Raw genomic sequence first — 25,132 nt, 5'->3', positions numbered from 1 at the left:
TGGCAGTCTCTTCAGAGATGTGTTGACTATCTTTTGTCGGTGTGGTCAAACATTTGCGACCGATAGCTTCTGTGGATGTGGACATTCCTTCCCTGTCTGAAGACAACAGGCTTTGTTTGAGGACTGCATGAAAAGCGAGAGGAGTGGACAGAAACAACGGCTGTGCATGGTTAGGCTCAAGGCACAGCCAGGATCGCGGAGTCGACTCAACTCATTTATACAGAAGTCTTGGCTTCTCTCTTCATTTCTTTTTTCATGCTCACCATAAAAGAAGAGTTTAAGGAGGAGTTCAGACTGTGATAAAGGTAGAATCGGGCTATCACTATGGTTACTTTTAGAAACAAAAAAAATTTGTGGACACTTTATGAGAAAGAGGTGCCACACAGCAGGTTTTGGTAAGTTTTTTTTCCCCTTGTTTGGTCTTGGCAAACATAAAATATTATTTTTAATTAGGGATTGCTTTATGTAGAAAATCTGTTTTATAAACTTTGCACATTGATATGGATTTTTGTCACCTCTGGATAGTAGTGCCTGCTAACACATTCTTATATCTGATTCTGTCCTATATTTTCTAATAAGCTAAAAAAAAACAAAAAAAAACAAAACATTTTAACTTTCATTATTTGTACTTCATTCCATTTTTCCACCTTAAACAATTCATGAAAAGTCAATAGAAGCTGAACACTGGTATCAAACGTTCAAATAACTTCTTAAATTCACACATTTCTCCATTCATTTCTCTTCCATCCACTCCACACAGTTTAAACTCAGAGACAACAGCTTCTTTATTACTTAATTATTTTATTGTTCCATTTGCTGATTGTAAGTAATGTGTATGATGTAAAGGACCACTCATGCATGCCCCAATGGACCAGGAAAATACCTCACAATGGTAAGACATGTGACTTATTGTTAGTTTCCCTTAGCAACAGGCCCACACCGGAGGTGCTGGTGGCAGGGAGCGCTTTTCTTAAAAACACATCCCCCTAACTTTACATATTCTTTCATTACTTATTCCCTTTATTTGAAAAAAAAAAAAGTGTGTTATATCAAAACTACCACATGGGAGTGCTGCACTCATTCTGCAGTGAGCTTTTTACTAGCTGTCAGTGATGTAATGGCTTCAATAAAGAATCAGAAATAAAAAATAAAATAGGGGTTAGACACTGAACTTAACAGTTCTTTAATGCTTAAGAAATGATCATGTTTTTATGCTCAGTTAAGCTGGGGTGCTGCCTTATTGGCAATGTCCTCCACATTTTATTCTACTTCTGCTCTTTCGTTTCACTGATCATTGATGTGCTGCTTTCTGCAGTGATCCGGCCTGCGGTGTCAGTCCTGCAGAGAAACTGAGCCCAGAGCACCTACAGCTTCTGAGAAATGCTTTTACCTGTTCAAAGGCTGGACTTGAGACACAGGAACACAAGCTGAAGGGAAGCAATAGAGGTACAAGTGAAGAACGTGGATTGACGTTTGAGGAGTTTTGGGATGTTCTGAAGTCTGTCATCGGCCCAAATATTGAGGACACGTGGTGCAAGAGATTCTTTTATGAGGTAAAAAGTAATAAAGTTTTTTTATAAGTCTTGACAAAACTGGATGCGGGTTATATTGTAATCCACGATTTAAAAAAAAGTTTATAAAACAGCATCCTGTCAGTCTATTACTGGTTTGAAGTGACTGTCCTATTAAAAGACAACAGTGGTGTATTGCTGACTTGACTCTTACATTCTTCATGTCTAGGTAGATATCAGCTGCACTGGACAAATAAAATGGCAGCAGCTGTGTTCCTACTTGCTTTTGGAGTACACTGAGCGACAGCGGGCCTCCAATCCCACAGCTGCTCTGCTGGAGGCCCAGCCTCAGATTAGACACTGCTCTCATAACAAGGTAACTCTGGTGCATCGTGGTCAGATGGTCTGATTTTTAGACAGTTTTTTTTTAAATTACTTACCAGAATTAGGCAACTACCTAGTCAAAATTAACATTTAGAGAATTCAAGTTTCAAAAACCTCCCAAAAGCTGAGTGCAGCAGAAAAAAAAACTGTCTCAAAGCAAAATTGCTATCCAAATACTAAAATGAACAACATTATAATATGACTTAAACAAACTTGGGGAAAAGAAACTCAAATGGATTAGAGTATTTTGTATCTCTAAAGGAGAAACAGTTATAGAGAGTAAATGGTCAGTGACTCCAAGTTAGTATTTGGAAAAGGACATAAAACTTAAAACAATATGTAATCACTTTTTAAGAGTTTAATGGTATATTACAAAATGGAACATTTATATTTTACTACCCAGTAAAAAGAAATACAGAGGAAATGGAATTAACCATTAATAAATGATTTGTACAGTATAAATATATTAAAATCAATGACAACTTACTTAAATTGTAAATTGTTGTTGTATATTTAGACATTCAAATTATCTATCACTATCAGATATTTTAAAAGAAAAGAAAAAATTTTTTACAAAAATATTTATATGATCAATAAATAATTCAAATGGGAAATTGATTTATGGAAATCAATAAACAATAAGCACTCAATAAAAGTCTCTTTTGAAAACATTTTTCAATTAATTAGAAGTAAGATTTTTTTTAAAAGATTTATTTTTGAAAATGTAATTTAAAAGCGGCATACACATATACATTAATAGATATGATACCAAATATACTACTATTATTAATATAGGCTACTTTTTCTAATGTTAATGCTATATTTATTTCCTAAACGTTTGATGCTTTCTAATAGGTTGTTTATACTTTCATGTAAATAAAGTAGAAAATGTATCAAAATATTTTGGCATGCTGTGTATTTGTAGGAGATGAATATACAAGCTTCTTTACAAGAAAATCCAATACAGCAAGTCACTTTTACTTACTTTAAGCTAGTTTAACTAGTTTAGGCAAAATTTATTTGATGAATTAAATTACTACTTTCAATATAAAGATTATCACGCATATAAATAAAAAAAATCAACACTGCAGCACTACAAAGCCTTTGTCTATTTAAAGCTTGTTGGGGTTTGTTTTGTTTTTTTTAAAAAAGGTTTTATGTCCCTTGACAACTGTGTAAACTTTTTCTTCATTTCAGCTAAGCTAACAGTCTCTAGTAAAAATAACAATGGCACAAAGATAAAGTTAGCAACTATAGAGTTAGCAACTATAGAGTTAGCAATGAAAAAAGACAGAGCCATTGTTCATGGAAGATGACCAACAAAGGTAAGAGAATATAATAATGTTGGACTGTATTAATTTATTACCTGACTTCAGAGAAAAGTATTAGGTGGTCATATTTTTTATAGGTTATTTAGCTTGTTAGCCTAGCTTAAAGAGTTCTTCTGTGGCCAAAAATTGTGTCTTAGGGCTCTCTTTGGCTACGTTCACACTGCAGGCGAAAGTACATCAAATCTGACTTTTTTGACCCTATGCGACCCATATCCGATCATGGTATGACAGTGTGAAAAGCACAAATCCGATATTTTTAAAAGTGATCTGGGTCACTTTCGTATGTGGTACTGAATCTGATACATATCTGATGTTTTAGAAAGCCACTGCTGTTTGAACGGTCATGTCGCATTAAATCCGTCTTTTACGTCACCGACACAAGACAGATGTCTTGTTATTATCAGCGCCGGAGAAGACATTGCAAACGTAGATGTTAGTGAAACTGTTGGGAAGACAACGTTGGAGAAACGTGAACATTTTATTTGTACTGTATAATCTGCAGATTCTGACAGAAATCTGCAACTATACTTTGAAGCACCGCTCCTCTCTAAAACCGCAATAAGGATAATTATTAGGCCATTTGTAAATAACAAAATAACTTTATAACTTAAAGCAAAATTAGGAAAAGTAAAGTCTGAAACAAGTCTTTATATTAAGGGCCATCAGTCAAACAATATTGTTTGGTCTGGGTCTAAACAGAGCACGTTGTGTGTGACGCCTTCTTTTGCGCATGCGGGCCGCTTTGTGGGTGTTAGGTGACGGCTGTGTGCAAACAGGAATAGGACCCAAGATGCAGACTCCGGAGACAAACTTAAACCAAAACAGCTTTAATGCTGAACGCAAACATAACATAACTGGGAAAAACTGAAAATAAACTAACACCGGTGGACTGGCAAAACACACAGCAAAATAAACGGTAGATCGCGACACAGAGAAACACAGGGCTTAAATACACAGAGGGAGCAATCAGGGAATGAGTAACAGGAGGGAAACACAGCTGGGACAAATCAGAACTGACGAGACCAAAGAAGCGTAAATTGAACACACTGAGATAAGACAGAGACCTTCAAAGTAAAACAGGAAACACATAACACAGACTCACATGCAGGCACTACAGAGGGAACAGAGACGTGGGACCAGGGCAGACACAAACACTGACTGGATGTGGGGATACAGCAGACAGGGAAGACAGCAACTATGGAACACAGACAGAAAACCAGAACACTAAAACTCTAACCAACCCCACCCAGAGAACCTAAACTAAGAATGATCCTAAAACCCATAAAGCAAAGCTAGAATATAATGAAATAACAAAATCAAAGAACCAAAAACACAAAACACTGGGTCAACGACCCAGGGACCCTAACAGTACCCCCCCCCCCCCCTTAAGGGCTGGCTTCCAGACAGCCCAAACCAGAACACCAAAAACAAAAAAAAGCAACCCAACCAGGGTGGGCGGTGGGGGAAAACAGGACGGAGGGCACAAAACAAATGAAACACATTGAGCCAGAAACAAAAAAAAAGTGCAAACACTGGAGCCCGGAAAGCAACAGAACAAAAAACAGGCTCACGACAGGCGCAGGCGGCCAGGAAAAACAGTTCACAAAAAGTTCAGGGGGCCGGCCCGGAGGCTGACAGCACAATAGTCCAAACCCGGGCAGTTCAGGGGGGCGGCCCGGAGGCTGACGGCCCAAGAGCCCAGAAAACAGTTCAGGGGGCCGGGCAGGCAGGAGACACCGGCGGCGACGGAGTAGGTCAGGAGGCCGACCGGGCGGGAGGCACCGGCGGCGGAGCAGGTCAGGAGGCCGGCCGGGCGGGAGGCACCGGCGGCGACGTAGTTCAGGGGGCCGTCCATGACGGCAATGACGTCCAGTCATCGGCCGGACAGGACATGCAGGACGAGCAGGCCGGACAAGATGTGCAGGACGTGCAGGCCGGACAAGATGTGCAGGACGTGCAGGAACAGACAGCATGGAGACCTCAGGAGCAGACGAAGCTGAACACTTGGAGGCCGGACCAGGCGGAGCTGCAGAGGCTGAGGTCCGATCAGGCGGAGCTGCAGAGGCCGGGGGCCGGACCAGGCGGAGCTGCAGAGGCCGGGGGCCGGACCAGGCGGAGCTGCAGAGGCCGGGGGCCGGACCAGGCGGAGCTGCAGAGGCCGGGGGCCGGACCAGGCGGAGCTGCAGAGGCCGGGGGCCGGACCAGGCGGAGCTGCAGAGGCCGGGGGCCGGACCAGGCGGAGCTGCAGATGCAGGACCAGGCGGAGCTCCAGACTTGGAGGCCAGACCAGACGGAACTGCAGACTCGGAGGCCGGACCAGGCGGTGGAGCCGGTGGTGGCTGAACGGCCTCGCCAGAACCATCAGCAGACACTGGGACGTGCTGGCTGGGTCCTCCCGGACCCCCAGCTGACGAGGCAAGAGGCTGAACGGGCCCCTCGGATCCTCCAGCAGGAAGAGACGGCTGAAGCGATTCCTCGGACCCTCCAGCGGAGACAGGTGGCTGAAGCGGTTCCTCGGACCCTCCAGCAGGAAGAGACGGCTGAACGGGCCCCTCGGACCCTCCAGCGGAGACAGGTGGCTGAACGGGCTCCCCGGGCCCTCCAGCTGACGTGGCGTGAGGCTGAACGGGCTCCTCGGGTCCTCCAGCTGACGAGGCGTGAGGCTGAACGGATGACCGAAGAGAGGAGTGACGGTGGCGTCGCTTCCTTTTAGACGAGGGAACAGGAACCGGTGGAGAAACGGAGACCTCCTCCTCATCCTCCGACCACACAGCTGCCAGAAAAAAGGCAGGCGAACGGACAGGCGAACAAGGTCCCGGCTGGCGTGAGGAAGGGGAGGAAGCCTGCAGTGGCGATGAGGCAGAGTGTGCGTTGCCCTGCGGCAGCGGTGGGGAAAATGTAGTGAGGGAGAGAGCAAGCTCACTAGCCCTGACTTGCTCTCTCCAGGCAGTTATGGTGTTCCCCAAATCAGTGTCCTTAGCAAACTGGCTAAGTCGGGGATTATGCCGAATGAAGGCCTCCACCGCGCTCAGCCCCACTGCCATGGTCCTTAAATCCGGGGACTGGGCGATGCGGTCGAGCAGGCTCACCAGCCGCTCCATCTCGCCGTTGAACTCTGAGAAAAAGGAGTCTGCAGGGTCCATGTTCTGGTCGCGATCTTCTGTTAGGTGACGGCTGTGTGCAAACAGGAATAGGACCCAAGATGCAGACTCCGGAGACAAACTTAAACCAAAACAGCTTTAATGCTGAACGCAAACATAACATAACTGGGGAAAACTGAAAATAAACTAACACCGGTGGACTGGCAAAACACACAGCAAAATAAACGGTAGATCACGACACAGACACAGAGAAACACAGGGCTTAAATACACAGAGGGAGCAATCAGGGAATGAGTAACAGGAGGGAAACACAGCTGGGACAAATCAGAACTGACGAGACCAAAGAAGCGTAAACTGAACACACTGAGATAAGACAGAGACCTTCAAAGTAAAACAGGAAACACATAACACAGACTCACATGCAGGCACTACAGAGGGAACAGAGACGTGGGACCAGGGCAGACACAAACACTGACTGGATGTGGGGATACAGCAGACAGGGAAGACAGCAACTATGGAACACAGACAGAAAACCAGAACACTAAAACTCTAACCAACCCCACCCAGAGAACCTAAACTAAGAATGATCCTAAAACCCATAAAGCAAAGCTAGAATATAATGAAATAACAAAATCAAAGAACCAAAAACACAAAACACTGGGTCAACGACCCAGGGACCCTAACAGTGGGTTCACACTAGAGCGCGTTTGCTGTCACATTTTATTTGTAGTGTGAACAAGCAGACAAAAAAATCGGATTTGATCAAAAAATGGGAATTGAGCTTTAAGACCTGCAGTGTGAATGTAGCCTTTGAGACATTTTGACTGGTTACAGTAGTGAAACACATGATTTGTGATGACTTTCTTGCCTCAGCCATAATGGTTACAGGCTAACTGTGCTGCACTAAATGGCTAAAGAAGCTAAACAGACCTTGGAACTCATTATTTTAATTATTTTCACCTGGCCTGTGAAGATATTCTCATATATTATTATAGTATCATTCGCTACTTTTGGATTTCACCCTGCAGGAGTTAAGCAGGGCAGTTTGCCAAACCTTTTTAATAACTCTAGGGTTCATCAGGGTCTGTTAAATCTAACCAATGTAAGTATAAAAGAGTGCACTCAGCTGCTCCTATAAATTATAATGAATAAAGTGTTCCATTACTATAATAGATGAAAGATGAAGCATCTTAATTTTTCTGCTCTGAGTTATATGTTATTTTTGACAACCATTACTTTTTTCCTCCTGTAACCTTTCTCTAATTGATTACACTTGTCTCATACTTATTGCTCTGCAGCGGGAGCCAACAGTTCGTGTGGTTGCTCTTTCCCATCCTCCTCCACTCCGCTATATTAGCGTCAGTAAGGGGGGTCAGATCACCGCCTGGAACAGCAGCCTACACACCCTCAAAACTTTAGGGGTGAGTGACATCATGTTGCTACTTTAATATCCACGTGGAATTACAGCACACTCACTCACGTTTTTCTATTTAAACCAGCTTGCTGGAGACCCAACAGAGGAAGTGGCAAACACAAGGAGATTCAGGGGTTGGACCACCGATGCGGTGTACATGGGCAACGTCCACAAGATTGCCATAGCAACTGACTGCAGGGACTTGCGCTTTGTTACTATTTCTTCAAACTGTTTGTTGGAGGAAATTCACTTATATGGTACTTTTATTCCTAACAAAAACCAACTAAACCACGTGAAGCCCGGAAATATTGTTAACTCTTTGTCCTATAATTGCTCCCAGGGTTTCGCAGTGTGCCGACCTGTCTGTGTTACTGGTATGATGTGCAGGTAGGACAACTGTTTGTGTGAGATGTTACTGTTTTAGCTGGATGTCTCCATTTGGAAAGCACTAAATGCATCACTTCAATCTAAAGGGTTTTCACTCCAAGAGTCTAGAACAGCCTCCTCTGCTGCTACTGGGGGATGAAAAAGGAGGAGTCCACCTGATGTGGTTCCTAAACTCATCCAAGGGACTTTTTAAGAAACCATCAAAGAGAGACAAAGGTCCACAAAGGATCTTTTTCCAAGTAGGTTTTCCCTCCTCTATTTACTGAATTCTGTTACAGAAGCATGGAAGCAAGAAGCTTTGAAGTGTTGCTGCTTACACTACAACTTTTCCTTAAACATCATTTGGACTCACTGTTTTTTCTTGTTTCACCCTCGTTCCTCACAGGATCTTGGTGAACACAGCGACATGGTGTCCTATCAACACATCCCCAGCATCCACCAGGAACCAATTACCAGAGTAATGTTTGAACCCAGTGCCAATGTCATCATGACATCGTCAGAAAGTAACACCACATCTGTGGTCTTTATGAATGTGTCATTGAAGCAGGAGCCTTACATTTGGAAATTTAACCAGGTAATTAACAAGGTAACAAGGTCAGTTTGATTGATAATACACTCATTGGCCACTTCAAAAATACATTTTTCCAGCACCAGGTTGGACCACTTTTGTGAGCATTATTTATTTATAATATTTCATAATTATTGTAGTACTGAACATGTAATATGTCATCTGCAGTGAAAACAGTTGCTATAGCTTTCATTTTAATGTGGCCTCTACATGCTAGAGTGAGCCAAGCCAGGGTCAACTCCGTTGATGTCAGGAGATAAGCTCATTAACATTACCTGTTTTATTTTGAATACATTTATTTTACCTGAAGAAATTAAATCAAATGTGTTCTTATCCTCCCCTTTGCCTTCTACATTTTAGTTGAATTGTTTTATTTATAAGATCTGGTAACATCACTGACTTCAAATCAACTTCTCATGTTGTGGCTTTTAGACTTTGTTGTGATTTTCATAGTTATCCACTTCTGATCTGGATCAATGTCAGTCAGACCTGTGTGTCACAGCACTGGGGACTGGGTGACACAGACCTACGAGGGCAGGTTGACATGTGAAAATAAACTCTGTTTAAGAGAGAAAGAGTTTTATATAGTATTAAATGTCCTAGTGTGACAGTGTTACAGTGTAGTAAATGCTGTTATAACTGGCCAGTTTTATCTAGAAGAGCAAACACAGCAGTATGCAGAAACAGACAGTGTCACCGGCTGCTGTGAAAGGAGTAAAACTGGGTGGTGATGCTTCCTGTCACTCACAATGGGTTTGTTTGTTTTTTGTTTGTTTTTTTGAAACCCAAGGTTTACTCTCCAAATAACTGTCTGAACATTGTAAAACAAAAATCTCAGTCATGTATCTTTGAAAGGAAAGAAGCATTTACCACCACTTCATTTATATTTTCACCTGCATAAAACACCATCTTCTGTATACTATACGATATTAATGCTTTTGCCTCATGTCAGGGAGCCAAGTGTTTCGACTACAACGCGTCCCTACAGTTGATGGTTACAGGAGGCTCTGACCGAAAAGTCAGACTGTGGTCACAATATGTGACTTCAAGTCCTGTGGCTACACTGCCGGGTCACCACACCACGGTACTAGATGTTGCAATTTACCAACATGTCGGGCAGATCTTCAGCTACTCTAGAGATGCTGTGAGTGAATTAGGATTTACCATAAATGCATACATAATTGTATATTTTATGTGAATATATGCTAGTAGAGCTTGTTTATGTTCGAATTAATGATGATGCATTTGTCTTCTTTTGCCAGGAACTGAGAGTTTGGGACATTTCTACCCATCAGTGTTTGAAAGTTCTCCGTCTGCAGTTTCCCTGTCTGCAACCAGGTCGCATCCCAGAACATGGAAATTTCCCCTTCCTGTTGCTTAGCCCTCCTCTTCCTGATGAGATGCAACCTCATTTAGTGGTGGCCTGCAAAGATTACCTGGCAGTGCTCAATCTGTCAGAAAAGAGAAGAGGAGGAGGTGGTTGGTTGACTGATGAGGAATTCAGGACAGAATTTAAACAGGGTCCATACCTCTCCTGCGCCTTGTACAACCCCACCCTGAGGCAGGTGGTGACTGGACATGCTGACTCATCAGTCTTTCTGTGGGATGTAGAGACAGGAAGGAGGCGGCTTTACATTTTAAATGCTCATGGAGAAGAGGTGCTCTCCTCTATGGCACTGGACTCCTCTCACAGAAGACTAATCACGGGAGCTCGTAATGGCACTATTAAGGTTCAATACATCTTATTACTTATTATTATATAGAGAAAGAAATTTGGCTGTAATGCATCAATGTGTAAAATACTTAAATCAGAGTGTTGGCCACTCCCCAAGCAGGTGTGGAATCTACTAAATGGCCTAAACTTACACAAGCTGGAGCCCGTCACCAACTCTGAAGTCACTGGGTTGACCTGCCTCCATGACAACCATTTACTGGCTGTGGGGTGGAACCAGTGCATCACTCAGTACAGCATTGCAGGAGACAAGGTAAAATCAAGGGTGCGTTAAAGTTATAATCCACACATAAATACAGTTTTAAGGGTTACTGAACACCAGGCTGGAAAACAATGTTTTTCTTCCCGCTCTAGTTTTGCAGAGAAGAAAGAAAACGTATTTTCAGGGAGGATTATAGTTTATCTTTCCATCCTAAAATATCCTAAAATTAAGATTGACTTGGTACTCTGGGTTTTACTATCCTTTTCGGCTCTGTCTTTTATCTAAAAAAAAGCTCCATGGATGCCATTTATACAGTCAACACCCATCCATCCATCCATCCATCCATTTTCTTTACTGTTTCAGGGTCAAAGAGCCTATCTCAGGTGTCATAGGATGAGAGAGGCCAGGTACACCTTGGACAGGTCACCAATCAATCACAAGGCAAACGGCCTGAGACAAGCATTCACAAATGCACCTAAAATTATTATATTCAACGTAACTTATATGTAACGTGTATATTCAACACAGCAAGAAACCAGCTGGCCTGTGGTTTTGACAGGGATAACTGTAAGTTTTCCAAAAGCAGTAATGTCTAATCGTCACAGGAACACGCTGAATTTGTAGGCAAACAGCAGAATGTGAGCTACTGGAACTTTTCTGTTGTGGCTTGCAGTATTGACCAATCAGGTTTGATCAGGCATTGGTTAGGTGCAGATAAACAGTCCTGTAAAGAACAACAAGCACTGAGAGTTTGAAAGAAGAAGGCAGAATGTCCTATATCTTATGCTGCTTGTATGAATATATAGAAACATAGGTAAGGTGTGGTAGATGAAGCACGTAAGACAAACGTCACCCTCATCACCAAAATTCAACTGTACCGCGCACTAGTATTGCCCATTCTTCTCTATGGATCCGAGACCTGGGTCATCCTCAAGCATGACCTTAACAAGCTTGAGGTCTTCCACGTGCGCTGTTTGCATCAGATTATCCGGGTGTCCCCCCGTGACCGTCTCAGCAACAGCACAATGCGTAGTCAATGTCACCATCAGCCCTAGATGGAAGAGCTGATCCAGAAGCGACGACTGCAATGGTTTGGCCACACACTAGGGAATCAAGCATGACGCTCCCAAGAAGACTTGGATCAAGCAAACTGAAGACGATCTTCAACAATGACGTCTAATCCTCAAGCAAGAAAAGGTCAAGGCCAGATCGCAAGTCTTGGAAGTGCATCGCTGACAAAGATGAGAACCCTGCGGCACCCACAGCGACGTATTGGCTTGGTGGACGACCTTCCCTGCCGACCGCCAGCTAGGGACAAAAGAAAAATAGTTGAAGCACGTGAGGGCTTTTCAAGCTCTCAAAACTACTGTGATCTGGATGACTGAGAACCTCCATAGGCAGCAAAAGACACGCTAAAATGTGTTCTCAGAACTATTTTGCTGTAACTTGATAATGATTAACTTTTATATTTGCTTTTTAAATTTACCTGCATTTGTAACACTGACCTTCATCTCCACACTCTTAGTCATCTGACAGTAGCTGCTGGTTCTCAGATTGGAAAGGCAGTGAAAAAAATTCATTAGCTGTGGGTCAAGAAAGAACAACATAACAAAGTATTAAATGCATTACATAAACTTTTGATTGACAGGGGATTCTGGGTAATGCAGTCCACCCAAGAAGCTCAGATATATTAAGATGCTATAAAATTAGTCTCACAGAGTTTTAGCCTTGACATATTTTTTTTTCTTGCTACAAGTTCTTTCCCAGATGTTTAAAGCAGCGTGATGAGTCCTACACAAACAGCTGTCACCATAGTGACTAATCTAGTACAGACTCAGAAAACATTTAAGTGTTTTTTTTAAGAATGCCAACAACAACTTGGCCTTAAGAAGACTGTGGTCCAAATTAGGCTCAGAAAATATTTCCTCCAATAGTAACACTAACTTGTCCCATCATATTCAGTATAATAATTCAGAAGTCTTGTGTTTTCCTGTCAGTAGTGAAGAAAGTCTCTAAAGTCTTTTCAGCGCATAAATACAAACCCACATCCACCTACAGCTATGCATGCTGCTGCACAGGTCTCAGTGTATAAATATATAACAGTCTGCATTTGCACATTATTCTCAAGCTTCAAATTCTTGTGTTACATTTTACCTTTCAACCTTCAGCTGCCATCTGCTCTGTGGCTGGAGTCATCTGTTAAAGCGAACAGTAGTAGCACTGAGTATTTATGCTTCTGCAGCAGATTCTTAATGCTGCTTTTTTCCTTTCCTCTGCCCAGTTACATAATGTTTCTCACTGTAAAGTCCCTCGCTTAAGCAGAACTTAGCTTGTCTGTTTCGTTATATATTTTTTTCATTTCCAAAACCTAGAGGGGCAATCACAAATCAGTAAATTGCACTTATATATATGCATACGTTATATACGCCCCTGGTAAGTTCAAATTCTTCACACAGCCATAATTTGTTTAAAAAAGTCTACTGCAACATGGTACACTTTTTTATGAGCAACCTGGGGAAGTAAGTAGAGCTTCTACAGAAGAGACAGGTTATTTCACCTCATTTATAAACTGTGTTTATAAATGAGGTATATAGTTATCATCATTTCAACCAAAATGCTTGTGCACTAAGCTGTGCTTTATTTTTCTTTTACTCGTGCACTGAAGGACTTGAAGGTGAGAGCAGACATGTCCTGGAAGTCCAGCGGTGTCCACAAATCAGACATCTTGGCTGTGTGTCAGTGCTCCGCTCTGAGCGTTGTTGCTACAGCCAGTTATGATGGAGAGGTAGTGATCTGGAGCATGGAGACACAAGGACCGATGCTCCACCTGCAGAGAGGGACGCAGGCACGGTAAGGAGATGCAGCTCCGAGTGCTGTCTTGCAGTCAGTGAGGGTTTACTATTAAACTTGATGTGTATGACTTGCAGGTTTTGACACAAAACAAATCAGCATGGATCAGTTTACTAATGATTTATCTACTAATTTACATCGTGTTTCTTGTATCCCAGATCAAATTTTGTTGCTGGCGTGGTAAAAAATTATTTATCTTTGGCTCTCTGCAGTCTTTATTGACGATAACACACAATAAAAGCTTAGATTAACAAATGTTTAAATAACATGCAGATTATTATTGAAATATCAAATAGATGTAAAATGTCAGAACTCAAAAAAGGTATTCCTTTTATCATCATGCATGAATGATAAAGGTATAAAAGAATAAGTAATTAAAGTAACGAAGACATAATCAAACTAATTTCTCATAAATTTTCCTGACAGTTAATTAAATGATGAATAAATGAAGTCAAGTATCTTGCATCCTTAGCTGATAGTGACATATTCATGATTGTGGTTTTCTTTCTGCTTGTGTGCGTCCAGGTCAGCTCTCCCCGTGGATAGCATCTTGTTCCTTCAGCATCGAGCTGGCAGGAAACAATTAAGAAACAAGGGTGTCCTAGTGTCATCCCAGGGTGGTTGGCTGTGCTTTTGGAGCATCACTGATGACAATCACAGTTATGGTGAGTGGGATGCACAAGAAAAAGCTTAAAGAAGAGATTGATGTGAGGTCCTTTAAAAAAAAAAAGATGCTGCAGTAGAAAACATTAATCTAAGATAAAAACTCTTAATCATCCGTCACTTCTAATTCTCCTCCTCCCATAAGAAGGATTTACAAACAGCCCTTGCAAGCAGTGACAGTTAGGCTGAACTGTCGACTTGGCTGCCAGCCGGTACCATTCCTGGCAGCCCACAACTATGTCTCTTTCCAGATCCCATCTGTGTTTAGTGGTGTGGGATTCATGCACTGTAACCACTGCATATGGGTACAGGCTTGCATGAGTGCATTTGAGTGAACTGTATGTCTGTATAGATTTATATATGTATCTATGTGTCTGTGCATGCTTCCAGCAGAGAGGGGGATTTGAAATCATGACATAAGAGGAATGCAGGTGACAACTAAAATCTGTTGAAGAGTTTGCAGTTTGTCTCAGAAGTACTTTTGTTATTGAAGTGAAGAAAGAATTCTTGAAAATGGTACAAAAGCAGAATATAAATAGATTTGCTTGCATGCACTTTTGAGTGAACCAGCAGACTTTTTAACTGCCTATAAAGATATATCCAAGCCTATTGTTACAAGAAAATTTATTTTAGATTGTACTTAGTACTTTATGCTTGGATGAGTTTATGAGCACAAGTCTATTTTTTCTGTGTTTTTTCCCTCCAGGTCATTTCTACGCTCCAGAGCAGCCAGGTGAGCGTGTGCTTAGCCTGAACTCAGATCAGTCTAAAAACACCTTTCTGGTCTCAGGTGACACAACAGGCTCACTTCAGATTTGGGACATTTCTTCCTTTGCAGTGGACATCCAACCTGAGGTGTGCTGGGAATAAGATTGCACCTGGTGCACTGCACCTCATATCCCCATATACTTGACATATTTTTCTTCATACAGGCAACTTGTGAACAACCTCCACTGCTGCTGCAATCTTGGAGGGCTCACAAAAGGGCTTTGATATGTGTGGAAGTCCTTGAAGTGTTTGACAGACTGTTTGTCCTGACAGCATCAGTTGATGGTTCTGCTGGACTATGGACAGAGGACGGCAATCATGTGGGGTTTTTTGGGCAAGAGGTGACGTGGAATATCGCTGACCCAGGAACTTATCATAGGTAGGTAAACTGGCTTGTGTCTTCATTAATTATTAAAAAAAACACATAAAGAATTACAGAGAGCATTTTTGGATGATGGTTCTGGATCTGCTATTTGAGTTATTTTGGCTTGCATCCTCTGCAATCTGCCTTGCAACCCACCTCCTCCATTTCATGCTGTTCATGCTGTATCCAACTTAATCAATGTCAGGTCTACCGTGCATTCCCATGCCCCTGCTCATTTCTGCATCTTTCCATGCTTGTGCATGGTATGGTGGAAGGTCCCAGCAGAGGGCCGTACATCCAGATATAAACAGCTGTAGATGGAAATAACATTTTTATTGTGACTAGTGGTCTTGACAGAAATGTGTTTAATACACACAGGGTAAGAGGTCAGTAGAGAGAAAATAAAATTGAGCCAAAACGTCACTCCTTGTTCATTAGAGGCAATAAATGCTAAAAGTGATTGCACACATAATAATTTGAAGCACAATTTTTATTATACATGCCAAGTTTCAAGATGAGGCTTGCAAACATGGCAGTCTTTTGAGATTAGATCACTCAAGAGCAGAGATGGGCAGTAACGCGTTACTTGTAACGCGTTACTGTAATCCGATTACTTTTTCAAGTAACTAGTAAAGTAAGGGATTACTATTGCAAAAACGGTAATTAGATTACCGTTACTTTCCCGTAGGAACGCTGCGTTACTGCGTTACTAAAACCGTGATTTTTTTGCGAGAATGTCTCATGACAGTGACGTAAGCGAGTGCGACGTTCGTGACAACAGCTGTGTGCAGATCAACAATGGATCATATATCGAGTGCGGGAGAGAGTATGAGCGTGCAGCGTTTAAAGCGTGGAAGTACTGACCTTACTTTAAGTTTGATAAAAAGTGACAAAAACATTAGTGTCCGTTGTGCGTGGGAAGAAAACTTCTTTTTACAGCGAAAAAAACCCCTAAACTTCCAAGCAAGCTCCGAGTGCGCTATGACGTAATGGAAAATTCACAGAGAAACTGCCGTATCCTTCCACTGACCGCTGCGGCACACCTGCACCAGGGTAAACCTCCGCCTACCCAACTCCTGCTGTACAGGTGAAAATAGAGCAACAGGACCGCTAGTCTTTGATTTTATTTATTTTCTGCTGTGTTTTACTTGCATCTATTTGAAAGAGTGAGTGTAAACACAAAAAAATATATATTTTATGTGCTGGAATGTGCAGAAAATAGGTTTAAATATTAAACAAATTTCTTCCAGTCAGAGAGTGTTGCATATAATTAAATTTTTGCTTGATGCATAAAGTTAAAAGATTAAAATTAATAAAACTATAAAAGTTTTAAAAAGAGACTTTTCCATTTGATTACATTTTGTATGATGGATTATGCAGAAAAAGTAGAATTGGGCTGAAAGATCTATCGCTTTATCACCTATTCAGGTTGTAAATCGTGTTTTTAAAAAGTAACTAAGTAACTAAGTAATTAATTACTTTTGAAAATAAGTAATCAGTAAAGTAACGGGATTACTTTTGGGGGGAAGTAATCAGTAATTAGTTACTGATTACTTTTTTCAAGTAACTTGACCAACACTGTTCAAGAGTATCAACAACTAGAAGAGTGGCAAATTAAAGCTGCCAGTATCAAACAGAAGACAAGTCCAATAAGTGATAATATCAACAGTGCAGGGTTTGTACCAAATCTAATATAAGTATGAAATGTAAGAAATGTACGTCATGATTGAACATGTTCTCCAAAATAAACTTCCCTCACTGTTCCACAAACATTTGAGTCTTTAATAAAAACTTCATTTTGGTTAAAGGTCATAAACTCTGGCTTGGCTCACATCTTTGCTCTCTGTATTTCTGTCACATGCTGGGTAACATGGACCATGAAGGAGAGAGCTGTCAGGAATAATTTAATTTCAGGGGATGGAAAAAGCACAGTTAAAGTTAAAGACAGAGTCAGCACATGCTTAGAAATATAAATAAATGTCTGCATAAACCTCACGAGGAGCAAAATCATGACAACAGTATTGTTTAACTTATGGAGAGTGTACATTTAATGTCTGTGTGAGGAAGAGAGTGACAGAGCCAAAGTGTAAATAGAGTGCTGCAGGGATGATGTTTTTTTCATTAGTCATTGTTTCATATAAAAAAGGAGACTTTTTTGTAGGTTTTTAAATTTAGAATAAGCTTTATGTGAAGTTTGTGACATTTACAACAAGATCATCTTTATGAATTATCACCAATATTAGGCTATAAATAAGCACATCTGGAGATAAAAAATCTTGGATGCAGTAAAACTTGCAGTTGCTCCAATAGTAGAAACAAACAAGCTCACAGCCTTTTTTTCCACCTTCATAAGATCCAAGGGGTGGGGGTGGGGGGGTTAGGAGTGAGGCCACTTTTAGTGATAAGTAGTGACCACCGACAATATAAAACCTGGATGTAACTTCCAGGTCTGTCTGAAGACCAACTATTAGATGTGGTTGCAAAAAACAGAATCAATGGGAAAATGGACTATTTTGGACAATTTTCTAGAAAGGTTCAGTCACTAATTTTGGGTCACATTGAATAAAAAAACAAAACAAAACCAAAAAAACTTGCTTTGTAAACACAGTACTAGCTTCTTGCCTGTCAATCGTTGTGATTGACAAGCGAGAAAATGGTACTGTGTTTACAAAGCATGCACAGACACATATACCAGGGCCAATGAGCGTGGAGTTCCACAGTTACACCCGCCCTTTCTAATCACGTGTAGAAAACCAACACGGTGACAGAGGAAATGCTCATTATAGCAGTAATTACTAATAATTATTTGCGTATGTGCATTGTGAAATTTTTGTAGCAGCTTGCTACTATAACATTAAGTAATAACTTACCATGAGGCCATCTTTTATATATAGTCAATGACTGTGATGATGTTTAATAGGCCTAATAACATCCATAACCTCATTTAGCCACTTCTTTTTTTTTCTTTTTTTTCTTTTTTAGCAAACTACAGGTTTGGGAAGTGTAAAAGATTTAAAATTGTGTTTGTTTTGTTTTTATAGATTTTATATTATAGAACAAAATTGGAAAATCTCCTACATTTTTATTAAAGACAGACCTTATTTCAGACAGAGAAATTAATAATAATAATAATAATAATAATAATAATAAAATCCCATTAACTTTGATACAACAGAACTTGAAGTGGAAAATAATAACTCAGTTCTGAGTTTTAGCACTCATTCAAGCAGCTTCTTGTCAGTTATACTCTTTATATGGATGGCACTTCACCACTCTCTGCTGCTGCCACTTTGGCTTCAAATTCTGTGGGTGGTTTAATCAGCAACCCACAGAGCACTAGACAACACGCAAGTGTCCTTTAGCATACTCTGGTTGTAAGGGCAGGTTCACAAAGCAGCTTACATGTTTGCTTACCAGGTTTTAACCCAGCAGTATGACCAGGATTTTTCCATTATTCCAGCCCAGCAAGCTCAACGAGGAAGTAATGTAACACACCATACCTCATTCAACCACAGTGCAGGTCATACTATGCATATAGCTGCACAGACTGAGACCTAGGAAACAGTTTTCTTCCATTCGAGTCATCCTAGCTGACTAAACCTTTATAGCCCTAATTAATAGAGTTGGATTTTTAAAATGTAGTTCCCACCTCAGCAATGATTATAAACATGTACAGAAGTGACAACTACTGACATAAGGCACCATCCTTTAGGGCATTTTTACTGTGCAGCCATAAATCAAACACTGGCTCCCTAAATTGTCACTCAGTTATTGTAACTTTGAGAATTCATCTTTTATATCTGACACAGCAAGTGTAAACATCGTAACTTCACAATATAGCAGTTTTTCATGTATGTAACTGCGTCACAGATGGTACCAATTAACTTTTAAAGTATCTTTAGCCTCATTTTACCACTAATGTCAACTGCTTATCACAATAAAAATGCTCTGCCGGCACTTATTAGCTTGTAAAGTTGTGAAGTTGAAATCTTGCATATGTTGAAGTCATTATGTCAGTTTTAACTCATCCACTAAAGCAGCGCACGCACAAACGCACACACAGACACACACACACACAGAAGGAGCACACAGAGTACTCAAATGCTTCACCACAGAGATCGAGAGCAGTAACAGCTCTGGTTTGAATCAAATCTAACAACAAACATCCTCACAGATATCGGCCTCTGTGACAAATCTTCATCCAATAGGATCACTGACCCATGTCTTGTCTATCAGGAGCTTGACGTGCATGAAATTGGCAAACCCATATCTCAAGTAAACACTGGTATTGTTTTGCTCTGACACTCTCAGGAATACACGGAACAATCTGAGAGAAGAGAGGAGGACTAAAGATGAAAATATGGAAGGCAGTGACGTCCAAAATCAAGTACCTGACCCTACTAGCCGTGATCAGACTTCACAGGAAGAATGGTGTTCTGAAGGTAAACACACACACACATACAATCAAGGCCGTTTCCAGTAACATTTGGCTACCCCTTCCAGTAATTAGCCATTTCATCAGATAACCTTCTGCACACATATGTGAGTTTGCACAGCTGCTGCTGACAATGTTCATAAAAAGGGGTTAAACAGTGCAGGTCAGGATGACCTTCTAAGCTAATCTAACCTGATACTCAGATTCTATCATGTCCAATTTCTGCACATTATGAAGAGAAGAGTCAGAGCATTCTTCACATTCTCCTCCTGCAAAGTTTGGAGCTCGGCTCTGGAACATTTGGGCAATGTTCTCCTTTAGACACACAGGCCAGAATGTTTTTTCTTTAAAAAAACCCACAAATACTCAAGGTTGGTGTGTGAGGGTGTGTATCTGCGAGACGTTTCCTACACTTTCCTCTCACAGTCTGCCATTGCTCAGGACTTGCCAAAATAAGCGATTAGCTGTGCTTTTTCTGCACACACACCCAGGCAGACATACACATGTATGCTTTTACCCACTTTTCTTTGTCTTTTGTCATCCATCCTCTTTCAGCTTCATCCACCCAAGCAGGAGTGAATGACCACGAGCAACCTCAGCAACCTATGGTAACCTGGGAGGACAACATCAGCTGCTGCTGAGTGCATTTGTCATATTTAGCTCTATTGTTTAGCTACCCCTCCCTCATGCAAACACAGTTTTTCATCCTCCATCTGTACCTGTCTATGCGTGTCTCAGTATTCATGTGAGGACCTCTGCCAGACAGTAGCTTTGTGTTACGAGAGGAGAGGACTCTTTGAGGACATCGACCACAGCAATCGCTGCTGATTGGCTGTTTCTTGTCTCTTCAGACTCAGGTGGTCCTGCTGGTGAGATTTGTGCTGATTACTTGATCTTATCCCCTCTCTTCTGCTCCTGCTAGCTTCATGAATACCTTATTTTATGTTCTGTTGGTGTCTTGTGTCTGCAGTAAGAAATAACTAATCTTTTTCATCCTTTTTCTATCCACTCTGTCCCAGACAAATGCCAAAAATTCTGCAAATCGAACTTACAAGAATAGTTCCACATTTTTGGAAATTCATTGTTGCCAAATGTTCCATGAGAAGATTAATATTGTCCATTGCTATTCTAAAAATATTAAGCTACAGCAACCAAATAGCTGAACTTTTCATAAAAGCTGTGTGAATTTGGAAGCTCTCTCCAAAGGTAACAAAATGTGCTCAATGAACCAATAATGCTCACTACTTAACACATCAGCTTGGTGATCTGTACCTTGGTTGGGGAATTACTAGAAAACTGCTGGTGTTTTGTTTGAGGGTTTGTTTGTTTTTTTCCAGTCTTTATGGTAAAAATAGTTTGGTATACTAGACTAGAATGAGGACAAATGATGCCCTGTCCAACCATGTCAAAGTCTGTAGTTCTTCAAAGCAGCCAAACCTCATGGTGTGGTGAAAGGCAGCAGTCATAAACAAGAAAGAATACGTGATATAGTTTAAATGCTGGAAATTTTTAAACACTCTCACCTGGAAAACATTCATAGTACTGCATTTGTTTTTGTTTTTAAATGGGACGATGTTCAAAATACAGATATAAAATATGTTCAAACCCTGGGTTCCTATATTTTACAATTATTTGACCATTCACTAATCACTAATCACGCCTGGCTGTTGCTTCTTGTTGTCATGGCAATATGACCACCACCCTCGCCCATGTCACGTGTAGCTTGCTTTTTGGAAAATGAGAATATACACTCATAGGGCATTTTATTAAATACACCTTGCTAGTACTGGGTTGGACTCGTTTTGCCTTCAGAACTGCTGTAATTCAACAGGGTGCTGGAAACATTCCTCTGAGATTTTTGTCCATATCAACATGACAGCATCATGAAAGTGCTGCAGATTTCTTAGCTAAATATCTTTGATGTAAAACTCCTGTTCCACCACATCCTAAAGGTGCTCTGTTGGACTGGATCTGGTAAGTGTGGAAGCCATTTAAGTACAGGGAACTGACTGTCACATTCAAGAAACCAGTTTGAGATGATGTGAACTGACATGACATGTTATCCTGCTGGAAACAGCCTGGAGAAGATGGCTACTCTGTGATCATAAAGAGATGACCGTGTTCAGCAACAATATGGAGGATATTGGACCAAGAGGGGCCAAAAATTTGCCAATATTGATACGAGGCAGGATGAAGTTCTGATCCCACCATCTGAATGTCACAGCAGAAATCAAGACTCATCAGAGTCTCAGCTTCCTCTTCTGTGGTAACATCAGTGATATTTGGTGTAGTCTTCTGCTGCTGTAGCTCATTATGTCGTGTATTCAGGGACGCTCTTCTTACCTTGGTTGTAACAAGTGTTTTTTTGAGTTACTGTTGCTGTCCTATCAGCTTGAAGAAGTCTGGCTATTGTCCTCTGATCCTGCATCAACAGGACATCAAGTGTCGCTAAATGGATATTTTCTCTTTCTTGAAGCATCCTCTGTAAACCTGAGAGATGGTTGTGTTGGAAACTCCCAGTAGATCAGTAGTTTCTGAAACACTCAGAGCAGCCTGTCTGGCACACACAACCATGCCACGTTTATATTCACTTAAATCACCTTTCCTCTCCAGTCTGATGCTCGGTTTGAATTTCAGTATGTTGTCTTGACCATGTCTACATGCTTAAATGCAAAAAGTTGCTGCCATGTGATGACTAGATATTTGTATTAATTTATATTACAGCAGGTGAACAGACAAGGCTTCCAGATCTGAAAAGTAAGGCCAAAGTGGAAGTGGCATAAACGTGCATTTGTTGTCCAGCAGGGGGCGACTCCTCTTCTTTCTAATTGTCTTGAAGTTTATGAAAAAATGCACCCACTGTTCATGTTTCTCTAATTATGTTGTGCTTTCATTTGCTAGTTTCAAGTTGCATTGAACACGATGTGTAAATTATGGTTCCATGTAGAGCAAAACAGACAATAAAATGGGGTATATTATAGATCACAGCTACTGTAGCTTTGTAGTCTAGGTTTCTGGACAACACAGATATACTGGTCAGCACTGGTCAGCACATGCAGCTATAAAAGACTCGATCAATTTTGCAGGAATGCGACAGCTCGGTTTCACCTCCTTTTTAACCGAAGTCAGTCTAAAGTTTTCCAAAAGAGCTTGATTGATGGGAAAGTAAAATGGGACGGAAACAGAAGCAAGAAATGAGTTCTGCTACTCTGTTTAGGATGCATCTGGTGAGAAATTTGTCTTTTCTGATTTTCTTGCTTTTCTCCCTCTGTTGATCTTCTTCATCCTCTCTCGCCCTCTTCTTCTTCTGCCAGCCCTGTCCCTTTCATAAAACTACCACATTGTGCATTTGTGGCCTAGACATGGAGGATGTTTTTTCCTGTAGCTGCCAGTTCAGTTCATGTGGACTGACCATTGAGAGGTCAAGAAGAAGGAGCCCTGCACTGATTAATCTAACGTCTTTATTTGTGATCTGAATTAAGAATGCTGAAAAATGTCTTCCCGATATCGATCTGTGAAGTCTTATATTTGTGTTTTCTGATATTGAAAAGTCTGGTTTTGATTTTTTCTTCTTTTCTTTCACTCATTCCTTCTCCAGGAGGCTTTATTGAAGATTTGCCCACAATCGGCTGTGTGTTTTATCAAAATAAGACTGGCAGCTCAAAGCTCAGCGTGCAGCGTCTGAAAGAAAAAAGTGAGTCAGATGTAGAAAGAGATTCAAACGTGAACATTGTTCCTTTGTGTTCCTTTTATGAAGTTATTTTGAAACAGCAAATTGAATATGTCCTTTTGAATATGCGATGAACTCACTGTGCTGGAAGGATTTTCAGTGTCACTGCACTGTCTCTTCTGCATTTCATATGCTGTATTATTTTTTTTGCCCTTTGTCCCTCGCTTTCAGCTTTCGTCTTATTCCACTTTAATGTTTGCAAACTAATGTCTGTTGTTTGGCCCATTTATTCATAATATACTTCTTTTATATGCAAAAAGAAAAAAATACACATTGGGAAATATCAACACTGTGATGGTGGTGTGCTAGCCTAGCATAGTAGAGTGTAAATTATGTAAATGGATTGCCTGGCTCTGTGCAACAGTATTGAAATTTGCCTAATCAGCACCTCTAAAAGCTCACAATGTGTAACAATGAGAAATAACTTTATGGAGGTTGGGGTGGGATTGTTCTCTTTGCTATTCTTGTTTTTGTTTTTTGAGTGGGTGCAACTTAGAGTCGTCCTCCCAGGAAATGACTATACTCTATTTCCATTTGTGTTTGTATCTATTTCCCATTTTCCTAGCAAAATATGAAGAAATTATGCGCTTTTGTACAGTATAGTGGGATGCTTAGCATTTTGTTACCTTTGGAAAAAGCTGAGCTGTTTCGCTGTAATTCCCCACTTTATGCTAAGCTATAGCAAAAAGAATGATATATAACTATGGAAGGACAGAGAGCTGAAGTAGTTTTAAATGAAGTCTAGCTGTCTGACTTGTTGCAGCTCTTTGCAGATAATTTGAAGCTTCCTGATATGATACTTCTAGGTCATCCAAACAGTCATCTAGACAGGAAAACATCAGAGCCATCGCATCGCTTTATCTCAACAAAAGCCACCCTGTACTTATCATCACAGTTTGGCTAAATTGCAGAAATTGGTGACACAAGACTCAATGTCCTATTTTCATGTGTTTTCTTCATACATTCGATTTTGAAACATCTTTGCACGCACTTTTCCTGTTATTGAAGAACTGGGTTAGTTTAAGTACCGGTATGGATGTTCAAGCGGGGGTGGAGGCATGCTCAGTGCTTCCCGGGGATAAATGCGAACAGACACAGCTTGGACAAACAGGGCAAGTCATCCGCAGAGCATTTTGCCCCCTCCAGCATCTTCAAGTCAACAGTGCATGAGTGAACTCCACCAAATGTGTTGTCAGAAATATCTCCAGCCTGCTCATGAACACAGATGGTTTGATTTTAAGTCATTACAACTTAACGTTCCTGTCTTTTTTATGCGTTGGCATAAAAGCATAAATATGGCTTGAATTTCGTTTTGTTGCCTTGAAAGCTTCCAATAAGACTGTTGCCTTAAAAGTTAAGTACAACCAGGAGAAACTTAAATAGATGATTTAGTCAGTTATGAAAAATGTGACCTCTCCTTGTACTCTTTACGCAAATACGTAATGTAAAAATACAATACTGTGCAAAAGTCTTGAGCCACTCTCATTTGTTTAGGAGGTGTTGCTTTTAGCAATAGTTCTCCAAATGTTCTGAAAGTCTTTTGAAGGTTTTATTTGGACATTGACTGCTTTTTCACTCATTTTCAGTTGAGTCCTAGTACCTGACCATCTTCAGAGTAACATAAAAAAAACTTTTTTTTCCTGACTCTGTAAAAATTGTCAAAGATAAAAAGAGTTTGATCAGTATAAAATA

The 25,132-nt window shown here is 40.8% G+C and overlaps 1 protein-coding gene across 5 annotated transcripts; it reads left to right on the top strand.

The window, feature by feature from the left end:
- On the top strand, positions 1-23,439 carry LOC308391184 (cilia- and flagella-associated protein 337). 5 transcript variants are annotated; one of them, XM_080873661.1, is made up of 19 exons: positions 3-395; positions 1,316-1,553; positions 1,741-1,887; positions 7,626-7,748; positions 7,827-7,998; positions 8,082-8,128; positions 8,215-8,367; positions 8,514-8,702; positions 9,649-9,840; positions 9,959-10,426; positions 10,532-10,693; positions 13,296-13,480; positions 14,006-14,145; positions 14,850-14,998; positions 15,076-15,290; positions 19,587-19,717; positions 20,266-20,318; positions 20,449-20,567; positions 23,309-23,439. In XM_080873661.1, exons 1-18 carry the CDS (start codon positions 325-327, stop codon positions 20,536-20,538), a joined length of 2,925 nt encoding a protein of 974 aa, XP_080729787.1. In that variant the 5' UTR covers positions 3-324; the 3' UTR covers positions 20,539-20,567; positions 23,309-23,439. The 5 variants fall into 5 exon arrangements, with proteins under 5 accessions (XP_080729789.1, XP_080729787.1, XP_080729786.1 ...); XM_080873660.1 differs by lacking the exon at positions 23,309-23,439 and having other exon boundaries at positions 20,449-21,320; XM_080873662.1 differs by lacking the exon at positions 23,309-23,439 and having other exon boundaries at positions 4-395; positions 10,532-10,681; positions 20,449-21,320.
- The last annotated feature ends 1,693 nt before the right edge of the window (positions 23,440-25,132 follow it).

The sequence above is a fragment of the Rhamphochromis sp. 'chilingali' genome (assembly GCF_963969265.1).
Source record: "Rhamphochromis sp. 'chilingali' genome assembly, chromosome: 22".
In the NCBI taxonomy this organism is placed as follows: domain Eukaryota; kingdom Metazoa; phylum Chordata; class Actinopteri; order Cichliformes; family Cichlidae; genus Rhamphochromis; species Rhamphochromis sp. 'chilingali'.
The sequence above is the reverse complement of the archived record's forward strand: the minus strand, read 5'-3'. Positions and strand labels throughout refer to the sequence as shown.